This window comes from Brachyhypopomus gauderio, chromosome 1 (genome assembly GCF_052324685.1).
Source record: "Brachyhypopomus gauderio isolate BG-103 chromosome 1, BGAUD_0.2, whole genome shotgun sequence".
Taxonomy (NCBI): Eukaryota; Metazoa; Chordata; class Actinopteri; order Gymnotiformes; family Hypopomidae; genus Brachyhypopomus; species Brachyhypopomus gauderio.
This window is the reverse complement of record NC_135211.1, coordinates 40,885,729-40,898,228: the sequence shown is the minus strand read 5'-3', so window position 1 is coordinate 40,898,228 and position 12,500 is coordinate 40,885,729. Positions and strand designations below refer to the sequence as shown.

Genomic DNA, 12,500 nt, shown 5'->3' with positions numbered 1-12,500 from the left:
GTCACTCTTCTACAGTCAGTAGTGTGACTCTAATGGGCTCCACATTAGATACGTCACTCCTCTACAGTCAGTGGTGTGACTCTAATGGGCTCCACATTAGACACGTCACTCCTCTACAGTCAGTGGTGTGACTCTAATGGGCTCCACATTAGACATGTCACTCCTCTACAGTCAGTGGTGTGACTCTAATGGGCTCCACATTAGACACGTCACTCCTCTACAGTCAGTAGTGTGACTCTAATGGGCTCCACATTAGACACGTCACTCCTCTACAGTCAGTAGTGTGACTCTAATGGGCTCCACATTAGACATGTCACTCCTCTACAGTCAGTAGTGTGACTCTAATGGGCTCCACATTAGACACGTCACTCCTCTAAAGTCAGTAGTGTGACTCTAATGGGCTCCACATTAGACACGTCACTCCTCTACAGTCAGTAGTGTGACTCTAATGGGCTCCACATTAGACACGTCACTCCTCTAAAGTCAGTAGTGTGACTCTAATGGGCTCCACATTAGACACATCACTCTTCTACAGTCAGTGGTGTGACTCTAATGGGCTCCACATTAGACACGTCACTCTTCTACAGTCAGTGCTGTGACTCTAATGGGCTCCACATTAGACATGTCACTCCTCTACAGTCAGTGGTGTGACTCTAATGGGCTCTACATTAGACACGTGACTCCTCTACAGTCAGTGGTGTGACTCTAATGGGCTTCACATTAGACACGTCACTCCTCTACAGTCAGTAGTGTGACTAATGGGCTTCACATTAGACACGTCACTCCTCTACAGTCAGTGGTGTGACTCTAATGGGCTTCACATTAGACACGTCACGCCTCTTTGATCTTTACAAACTGCTTATTAAAAGAAAATAAATGTTCCGTTTGCTTTTGCAGTTAAGAATCTCACTGGATCCTGTAATGGCGTCTCTGCTCAGTTACTGTAGGCCGTTCAGCACGAGTGCTAGTCGGTCTAGAGATGATGGCGTGGTTACATTTACAGAGCCGCCATCTCCTCGCCCTCCGTTGATGTGAGATTGTGATGTGTGGGGTTGTGATGTTGGGTTGGGACTAGGGCTGCCATGATTAGTCGACTAGTCACGATTATGTCGACTATTAAAATAGTCGACGACTAATTTAATATTCGATGCGTCTTTTTTTTTTCTCTCCAAACTGCTGCAGCAGTTTTTGCTGCGTCTGCCTTTCTGTCCTTGACGCACATGTGCAGTAGTGGACACCGGGGTAGACAGTGGATGACATCCCAGGACGTTATACAGACTGGTATCATGGTTACCCGGCTACGGAACTCAAAAGTGTGGGATCGTTTTCCGTAGCTGGAGTTTCAAAACGCGTGCAATATCTGCAAGGCAGAACTTTCCTTCCACGGCAGCACAACCGCGATGTACGAGCACCTGAAGCACAATGATGAAGAGGGACCGTCATCTCTGTAATCTAAATCGCTAGTTAGCTGCTAAAGTTACCGTAAACAGAGTGTTAACTTTGTACTTACTTATCGTGGTAGCTGTAAAAGTTAACATTAGTGATGGCGATTTGTTTCATTAGCCTTAGCACGCATTCGTGTGTTTTCTGTAATGTCAGTGAGCCCAAAACTTTATTTTTGTGAATAATTCCTTAGTTTCAGGTACCTACCTAATTTGATTTAAATGTAGATAAGTTTGATGCCAGAGACAAATGAAAGAAAAACCAAAAAAAAAAAATTTATTTATTAATGTATTTATTTTTGCGTTGTTTAAGCCAGTGCCTTATACTTATTTTAATAATTGTTTGTTGCAACAAGCTGCATATTTCATTAAAGGTATAATGAACTATGATCTTAATTGTTTTTATTTTTAGTTAGCATATAGCTGAAATCTAATGATGGTTATATAATAGCAGTTGCATTCTAGTGTGATAAGCTGTATGTTTTATATTCAATTAGCGTACGATCCGATTAGTCGACTAATCATAAAAATTAATCGGTGATTAGTCGACTATAAAAATAATCATTTGTAGCAGCCCTAGTTGGGACGTGTGATTGATGTGTTGTGAGGATGGGTTGTTATGACACATGTTACACATCCACACACAGACCACACACACACACACACACACACACACACACACACACACACACACACACACACACACACACATACACAGACACACACAGACACACACACACACACACGCACACACACCACAACCACCACCAGCAGAGAACGAGACGCCCGGATGCAGTGCAAAGGTCAGAAGTGGGCCCATTCCATGACCCCATGGATTTATAAAGGTGAAAGGTCACTGCCCATAGTATGAGCTTTGGAGGTTAAAGGTCAGACAAAGAGAGACCCTGCATTCCTTCAGCTTTGCACACTGTGAACCAGTTCTAGCTCTGCCTGTCTGAGTCAACACGGCCAGGAAGTGGAGTACATCCAACCCCCCACTGCTGCAGAACAGAACCACACCTGTACCTGTCGCACTGCAGAACAGAACCACACCTGTACCTGTCGCACTGTAGAACAGAAACACACCTGTACCTGTCACACTGTAGAACAGAACCACACCTGTACCTGTCACACTGTAGAACAGAAACACACCTGTACCTGTCACACTGTAGAACAGAACCACACCTGTACCTGTCACACTGTAGAACAGAAACACACCTGTACCTGTCGCACTGCAGAACAGAACCACACCTGTACCTGTCGCACTGCAGAACAGAACCACACCTGTACCTGTCGCACTGCAGAACAGAACCACACCTGTACCTGTCGCACTGTAGAACAGAAACACACCTGTACCTGTCGCACTGCTAAACAGAACCACACCTGTACCTGTCGCACTGTAGAACAGAAACACACCTGTACCTGTCGCACTGCAGAACAGAACCACACCTGTACCTGTCACACTGCAGAACAGAACCACACCTGTACCTGTCGCACTGCAGAACAGAACCACACCTGTACCTGTCACACTGTAGAACAGAAACACACCTGTACCTGTCGCACTGCAGAACAGAACCACACCTGTACCTGTCGCACTGTAGAACAGAACCACACCTGTACCTGTCGCACTGCAGAACAGAAACACACCTGTACCTGTCACACTGTAGAACAGAACCAGACCTGTACCTGTCGCACTGCAGAACAGAACCACACCTGTACCTGTCACACTGTAGAACAGAACCACACCTGTACCTGTCACACTGTAGAACAGAAACACACCTGTACCTGTCGCACTGTAGAACAGAACCACACCTGTACCTGTCGCACTGTAGAACAGAAACACACCTGTACCTGTCGCACTGCAGAACAGAACCACACCTGTACCTGTCGCACTGCAGAACAGAACCACACCTGTACCTGTCGCACTGCAGAACAGAACCACACCTGTACCTGTCGCACTGTAGAACAGAAACACACCTGTACCTGTCGCACTGCTAAACAGAACCACACCTGTACCTGTCGCACTGTAGAACAGAAACACACCTGTACCTGTCGCACTGCAGAACAGAACCACACCTGTACCTGTCACACTGTAGAACAGAAACACACCTGTACCTGTCGCACTGCAGAACAGAACCACACCTGTACCTGTCGCACTGTAGAACAGAACCACACCTGTACCTGTCGCACTGCAGAACAGAAACACACCTGTACCTGTCACACTGTAGAACAGAACCAGACCTGTACCTGTCGCACTGCAGAACAGAACCACACCTGTACCTGTCACACTGTAGAACAGAAACACACCTGTACCTGTCGCACTGCAGAACAGAACCACACCTGTACCTGTCACACTGTAGAACAGAAACACACCTGTACCTGTCACACTGTAGAACAGAAACACACCTGTACCTGTCACACTGTAGAACAGAACCACACCTGTACCTGTCGTACTGCTGAACAGAACCAGACCTGTAACTGTCGCACTGCTGAACATAACCACACCTGTACCTGTCGTACTGCTGAACAGAACATGACCTGTACCTGTCGTACTGCTAAACAGAACCACACCTGTACCTGTCGCACTGCAGAACAGAACCACACCTGTACCTGTCGCACTGTAGAACAGAAACACACCTGTACCTGTCACACTGTAGAACAGAAACACACCTGTACCTGTCGCACTGCAGAACAGAACCACACCTGTACCTGTCGCACTGTAGAACAGAACCACACCTGTACCTGTCGCACTGCAGAACAGAAACACACCTGTACCTGTCACACTGTAGAACAGAACCAGACCTGTACCTGTCGCACTGCAGAACAGAACCACACCTGTACCTGTCACACTGTAGAACAGAACCAGACCTGTACCTGTCGCACTGCAGAACAGAACCACACCTGTACCTGTCACACTGTAGAACAGAAACACACCTGTACCTGTCGCACTGCAGAACAGAACCACACCTGTACCTGTCACACTGTAGAACAGAAACACACCTGTACCTGTCACACTGTAGAACAGAAACACACCTGTACCTGTCACACTGTAGAACAGAACCACACCTGTACCTGTCGTACTGCTGAACAGAACCAGACCTGTAACTGTCGCACTGCTGAACATAACCACACCTGTACCTGTCGTACTGCTGAACAGAACATGACCTGTACCTGTCGCACTGCTAAACAGAACCACACCTGTACCTGTCGCACTGCAGAACAGAACCACACCTGTACCTGTCGCACTGTAGAACAGAACCACACCTGTACCTGTCACACTGTAGAACAGAAACACACCTGTACCTGTCGCACTGCAGAACAGAACCACACCTGTACCTGTCGCACTGTAGAACAGAACCACACCTGTACCTGTCGCACTGCAGAACAGAAACACACCTGTACCTGTCACACTGTAGAACAGAACCAGACCTGTACCTGTCGCACTGCAGAACAGAACCACACCTGTACCTGTCACACTGTAGAACAGAACCAGACCTGTACCTGTCGCACTGCAGAACAGAACCACACCTGTACCTGTCACACTGTAGAACAGAAACACACCTGTACCTGTCGCACTGCAGAACAGAACCACACCTGTACCTGTCACACTGTAGAACAGAAACACACCTGTACCTGTCACACTGTAGAACAGAAACACACCTGTACCTGTCACACTGTAGAACAGAACCACACCTGTACCTGTCGTACTGCTGAACAGAACCACACCTGTACCTGTCGCACTGTAGAACAGAAACACACCTGTACCTGTCGTACTGCTAAACAGAACCACACCTGTACCTGTCGCACTGCAGAACAGAACCACACCTGTACCTGTCGCACTGTAGAACAGAAACACACCTGTACCTGTCGTACTGCTGAACAGAACCACACCTGTACCTGTCGCACTGCAGAACAGAACCACACCTGTACCTGTCGCACTGCAGAACAGAACCACACCTGTACCTGTCGTACTGCTGAACAGAACCAGACCTGTAACTGTCGCACTGCTGAACATAACCACACCTGTACCTGTCGTACTGCTGAACAGAACATGACCTGTACCTGTCATACTGTAGAACAGAACCAGACCTGTACCTGTCGTACTGCTGAACAGAACATGACCTGTACCTGTCGTACTGCTAAACAGAACCACACCTGTACCTGTCGCACTGCAGAACAGAACCACACCTGTACCTGTCGCACTGTAGAACAGTAACACACCTGTACCTGTCGTACTGCTGAACAGAACCACACCTGTACCTGTCGCACTGCAGAACAGAACCACACCTGTACCTGTCACACTGTAGAACAGAAACACACCTGTACCTGTCGCACTGCAGAACAGAACCACACCTGTACCTGTCACACTGTAGAACAGAAACACACCTGTACCTGTCATACTGTAGAACAGAACCACACCTGTACCTGTCGCACTGTAGAACAGAACCACACCTGTACCTGTCGCACTGTAGAACAGAACCACACCTGTACCTGTCACACTGTAGAACAGAAACACACCTGTACCTGTCGCACTGCAGAACAGAACCACACCTGTACCTGTCGTACTGCAGAACAGAACCACACCTGTACCTGTCGCACTGCAGAACAGAACCACACCTGTACCTGTCGCACTGCAGAACAGAACCACACCTGTACCTGTCATACTGTAGAACAGAAACACACCTGTACCTGTCGCACTGCAGAACAGAAACACACCTGTACCTGTCGTACTGTAGAACAGATCCAGGCCTGTACCTCTACCTGATAGATACATACATACACACACACACACACACACACACACACACACACACACACAATTACATACATACATACATACATACTTTATTGATCCCAGAGGGAAATTCTTGAATTTCTTCTTGTTGTTGTTCTGCTGAACAGAACCAGACCTGTACCTGTTGTTCTGGAGAACAGAACCATACATTTGTCTGTCTGTCAGATTGTTGTTTTTGGTTATTTACCTTTGATAGCTGTGTCACAAACTCTGCTGCCTTGCTGAGAATGTGCAGGTGATTCTTTCTTGATTCCTTTATGTGCTCTTTCAGGTTTAAAAACCACATATAGCAGTCACACACACACACACACTCACACACACACACACACACACACACACACACACACACACCACATGTGACACACCACACAGGATCTGATTAGTTTCAAAATGACACATAGACCTCAACTCCTGACTAAGATTAAAGTCTCTCTCTCTCTCTCTCTCTCTCTCTCTCTCTCTCTCGCTCCAAAATCAAATTCATTAATTAACTGATTAAAATTAAATGTTGTTATTATTATTGTTTCAATTAATAGTGTGATTTATGTTTTTCAGGCCTGCACTGCGTTTTTCGAGAAAGACAGGGCAGGTAAGCCAAGCAGGTCTTCTCTCTACTGGTGGGTGTGCTTGCAGTGTGGGTTTGTGGGTATTGTAGTTCTTTACATACTAGACTATGGGATTTATATTTAGATCTGTGGCATGAAAAGACAGTGCCCTGTTTATGTCACTGCGGGGACTGATATTATCTGGCGTCTGAGTGTGTCGGTGTGTAACTGTGTTCTGTTTGTTTTCTTCACTACATTTGGGCCAGTGGTGTTAGCGGCGTGTTAGCGGCGTGTTAGCAGCATTTTCCTGGAATTCAGGACAGCGGCCGGACACACCCAGCCTGCTCCACACAGCATGGATGTGTGTGTGGGGAAAGCTAGTGTGGAGTGTGTGCTGTAATCTCCAGCATAGCTTCAGCTTAGCTTAGCTAAGGTAGTTTTGGGGATGTGGATTAGAGACAAACGTGAGGCCACTGTCCAATTATTTATGGTGCCCTGAAAGGAGGTACTACAACACAGAGACGTCCTATTCAGCTGTGTGTGTGTGTGTGTGTGTGTGCTGTGTGTGAGTGATTACCACATTCAAGGCCTAATCGTGATGGCAGAGCAGGTCTCATATGAGGGTGATGTGTCCTCTGCAGACCCTCGAGAAGCTGGGGGTGGGGGAGGGGGGTTACAGACCACAACACAGTGTGTGTGTGTGTGTGTGTGTGTGTGTGTGTGTGTGTGTGTGTGAGTGTGTGTGTGTGTGTGTGTGTGTGTGTGTGTGTGTGTGTGTGTGTGTGTGTGTGTGTGTGTCCTAGTGTATTTCGTTGCTTGTCACACTTGTGGACACTGCGTCCCAAACAAGGTTCAGGTCTCATGCGTCCCAACTCCTTTCGTGCCTTAAGTGGCCACTTGGGGCCCAGGCACTCAGAGTCATATTAGGGGCTGAGTTACATAACGACCCCCCGTGGTCCGGAGGTCCTGTGTGTGTGTGTGTGTGTGTGTGTGTGTGTGTGTGTGTGTGTGTGTGTGTGTGTGTGTGTGTGTGTGGCGTGCAGAACTACTGATGACACAATGCGGTCCCTGTCTGGGGTCCATCAAAGCGCCTCTTCATCAGGACAAAACGGAGGGTTCTTCTCTGTCTCGTACACTTATCACACGCACTCTGGGGCCCCAGGGCCCCTGGGAAAGAGCAGGGGTGTGTGTGTGTGTGTGTGTGTGTGTGTGTGTGTGTGTGTGTGTGTGTGTGTGTGTGTGTGTGTGTGTGTGTGTGTGTGCTGTTTCACAATATGTTCCGTATAAATATGAAAACTGAAGCAGACTATTTTAAGGTGCTGTGGAGAAGTAATCCACTCCGCCTGGTGATCCACTCTGTCTGGGTGATCCACTATGATTCACTCCCTGTGAGCAGTAAATCCAGCCATGTGGATCCCAAGATGTTATGCATTCCCCAAGTTAAAACTTGAGTCTCATAAAATAATGTTGTTTAAAGCAATTAAATTTATTATGAGGACATAGTGACTGTGTGTCCTTGCCACTGTATGACAGTACTGTAGTGCTACCTACGTGTGACTAGAGTCTAGTGCTAATGGTAAAGTGTGACCACAGCCTCAGAGAACAGATCTCACACACAGCTGTATATAATATCAGGACTTTGATGGTGATCCACTGTGATCCACTGGTGATTCTCCACCACAGGGTCCCTGCATTCTTTGCAGGAGTGGCTGGAGTTTGGCAACATGATCGCTTTGATGGATGGTGATGGAAATGCCAGAAACAATGTAAAAATGTTAAATTCTTCCTGCAGAAGTCTTCACCTCTCACAGCCACTCTGCGCCCGCTGGCCCCGCCCCTCTGAGGGTGGAGAGGTGGGGTAGGAAACTGAACAAGAATAGGCAGCAGCATGAGAGACTCCGCCCACACAGTGAGGGAGCCAAGGAGGAAATGAGGGCTGCTAGTAAACCCCGCCCACCCGTGGCATTCTGCTGGCAAAGCTCCGCCCACTGTGTTGCTTTCTCTGTTTCCTATTCACAGTCATTTTACTTCACTGATCTGAGATCAGGTTTTCCCCTCCTCAGCCCGAGTGGTTCTTAGCCTAGACAAACATCAAAGGCCTGTTCTCAGGTCAGTGCGAATTTGAACTATTTACTGGGTGTCTTAATGAAGTCTTGCAGCTGTTATAATGATAATGGGGGGGGGGGGGGGGGGGCTGCTCTCTCGGCGGCCTGCGAGGGGCGGAGCCCTGGCCTTGTGTTTCTTATCTCTGTGGTTACCTCGGTACCTGTAATCATCTCTGAATAGGCCTCCACACACACTTTTCTCTCTGTAGCCCCCAAGCTCTTTGATCTGGGCCCCTGTCGAGTTCTCCTGCCCCCAGTGTCTCCACTCCCCCCAACCACAGGATGGAAGCCGGCGAGAACAAAGGCTCATTTGCCACTGTTCTCAGGACTGAGCCCGCCGTGTGGTGAGGTCTGCTGCAAACGTGACGGGGTGCTACCAGAAACGGCCCTCACTGGACCTGCAGAGGTAGCGAGACTCCGGATTGGTCGAAGGAGTAGCCGGGAGAAGTGGGCTTTAGCAGAGATGAGATCAGGGTGAGATGAGACGGGGCCTGCTCGGCGAGGCTCTGTGGCACTCCGTGAGACTCTCTGAGCTCTGTGAGACTCTGTGAGCTCTGTGAGGTGCTGTGAGACTCTGTGAGACTCTGTGAGGCGCTGTGAGACTCTGTAAGCTCTGTGAGGCGTTGTGAGGCGCTATGAGACTCTGTGAGGTGCTGTGAGACTCTGTGAGACTCTGTGAGGTGCTGTGAGACTCTGTGAGACTCTCTGAGACTCCGTGAGGCGCTGTGAGACTGTAAGCTCTGTGAGGCGCTGTGAGGCGCTATGAGACTCTGTGGGCTCTGTGAGACTGTGAGGTGCTGTGAGACTCTGAGAGGCACTGTGAGACTCTGTGAGCTCTGAGAGACTCTGTGAGACTCTGTGATGCACTCTGAGACTCTGTGAGGCGGTTTGGAGTATGAAAGCCCTATCAGCAGAATGCATAAATAAACATCAATACCGTGAACAGCCAAACACACCAGTAGCAAATGCTTGAGATTCACGGGGGCATGCGTGGGGGGCGTGTGTGGGGGCGTGCTCGGGGGTCGACCACACTGACTTAATACAGCAATGATATTCCTTCATATTTTTAAATAAGTATGTGAATATATGAATATTTTAAAGCCCCAAACTGTAGTGCCCGGCCTCACCCTGACCTCGGGCAGACAGCCGTCTTCACATGGGCTGGGTGTTCTGGTCCAGCCACTGCTGGCGTGGTGGTTTGAATCCGCCTCTGCGCACGACCTCAGGTTCACTCTCCTAAAAACAACCCAGACGGGCGGCGACGAAGAAGTCCCGCACAAACACACAGGGTGACCTTCCACCTGGATGGTTTGTGTCCTGGGAGACGCCCTCGTTCTGGGAGACACCCTCGTCCTGGGAGACACCCTCGTCCCTCGTAGCCTTGGCCGCCCTCCGTCATGCGGTGGTGCTGTCTCTGCGCGGAAGGGTGGAGAGAGGAAGTGCTTCGTGGACGTACAGGAGGTGTGGGTGGAGGTTTGCGCTCGGGGCTCTCGTGTGATTGGCGCCAGCTTCCAGGCGGAAATCCTCGCAATTCACAAGCTCTTTTGATGGAGGTCGACCTTCTGAGGAGGTCGTCTTGAATATCGCTTGTCCGAGCTCCTCCCATGATTGTCCTGACATCGCCTTCCCCCTAGAAGTTTGTGATTTACGGTGTACGCCCTTTCTGGTCTGTTTTTGGTTCATGTCCTCCTCGGACAGAGACTGGCAAGCTGGTTTCTTACAACCAAAACACAAGTAAATCACATGATTGAAGGTTTGTCTTCTCGCTGTGATTTGTCTGGATGAAAACCTGCTTTTTTGGAAACGTTACGAATGTTAGTAGAAAACAAAATGTGGATGTCTTTCAGACAGGGATCTTAACAAGCCTGCTGATACATCTGTTAAGATTTTTGAAGTGCTGCTGGCTGGTGTGTTGTGATTGTGGCGGTCCCCTGCTCTCAGATATGTCTGCTCTGTTCACGGCTCCTTAATCCAGTCCCTGGAGAGTTGAGCCACTCCGGGACTTTGGTCTGCTCCAGGTCTACATGCTCCTAAATCAGGGATGAAGGGTTGCAGAGAACCAGAGCAGATCTAAAACCTGGACTGGAGTCAGCGCCCTTCGGGATTGTACTGTAGAGAACTGCTCTGTTCCTCTCAGCAGAGTGTGGTGTACCACACCTCTACATCTGCATATGTACATTTAAATATGAATATATGAATATATATGAAAAGATGTGGTGTGTTTTTACAAATAAAACAAGGTGTCATAGTCCAAAACCATGTTGTGTAGCGTGGAGCTGGGTCCCTTGTCTGGGAAGAACACAAATGTTGTGGTTGTGTTTACTGGACTGGCAGTCCAGTGTTTTTACTGTGTTTCAGGGAAAGTGTTCCTGTCCAGAGCGGGACCTTTGGGCTGTGACCCCAGCGGGACTTCAGGACACTGGAACACTATAGAATTATGGAATATTCTTGCTGTTTATTTCGGTCTATGAATGAGGAAATGACAGGAATGTCCCATCCTGCCCTGAGATTATGAGATGGGCGGAAATAATCTCCCTCACCTCTCAATTCCCGTTAACATGTGCCTGATTTAGAAGTATCCAGATTGACTGGAGAAATACCCCCCCCCCCCCTCCACTTCCTGTTAAAAAGTTAAATATAATAACAGAAATGACTTGGGACCTTTTTTGGAGGAAGTGTATGGGACAATTATAAATATTCAGGGACAATTATAAATGTTCACAAAATGCTCCTCTTCTCCCCCCCCCCTCTCTCTCCCCCTCTCTCCCTCTCTGTCCCTCTCTCTCTCTCTCCCTCTCTTTCTCTCCCCCCCTCTCTCTCTCCTTCTCTCCCTCTCTCTGTTCTTCTCCCTCTCAGTCTTTCTCTCTATCTCAGTATTGCTTAGGAGAGAATTTCCTTTTTATCTGATACAGCCAAAGCTCGCAATTTGGACAGCAGGGGGGGAATGGGTGGACGGGTTTAGAGGTCAGGGAGTGTGGGTCAGGGGTCACGCCGCTCAGAGGGGCGTGAGCGTCCTATGGTGTGACAGGGAATGAGCAGGAGAGCTTGGGCACCTGGGGTCCTCACACTCCTGGATCTCCTGTAGATCAGGACGAGATTAGTATCACGCGTTTGGGCTCCGGTACATTTGTAGACTTGCCTGTCTCAGTAAAGTTAAAGTTAAAGTTAAGTTTAAATTCTCTTAACGCCCCCCTTTCTCTCTATTTCTGTGATAGTCTGTGGGCCTTATCAATGCAGCAGGAAAGACAAACAAAGAGATAAAGATAGAAAGAGAGGGGTGAGAGAGGGACAGACAGACCAAGAGAAAGAGGGAGAGACAGACAGAGGGAGGGAGAGACAGACAGGCTGCGTCTGGGTCTGTCTGATAAGGTTCAAGTCAGTGTGTCATGTTTGTTTCCTTAAACACCACTGCAGGTTCCGCACTGGATGTTTCATTGATATAATCGGAGCCAGAAGGGAATGTTCAGGCAATATGTCATATATCTGTGTGTGTGTGTGTGTGTGTGTGTGTGTGTGTGTGTGTGTGTGTGTGTGTGTGTGTGTGTGTGTGTGTGTTTATCTTGCCAGTAATGGTAAGATTCATGTGCCTGTTCCTAAGCTTTGTATGTCTACT

The 12,500-nt window shown here is 48.5% G+C and overlaps 1 protein-coding gene across 3 annotated transcripts in view; it reads left to right on the top strand.

Moving 5' to 3' along the window:
* dlc1 (DLC1 Rho GTPase activating protein) overlaps positions 1 to 12,500 on the top strand; it is a 75,822-nt gene that overhangs the window by 21,837 nt on the left and 41,485 nt on the right. For all 3 annotated transcript variants that reach the window (XM_077013577.1, XM_077013578.1, XM_077013575.1), the window contains one exon: positions 6,793 to 6,826. In XM_077013577.1, coding sequence (XP_076869692.1) covers positions 6,793 to 6,826 — 34 coding nt within the window. The remainder of the gene's footprint in view (positions 1 to 6,792; positions 6,827 to 12,500) is intronic.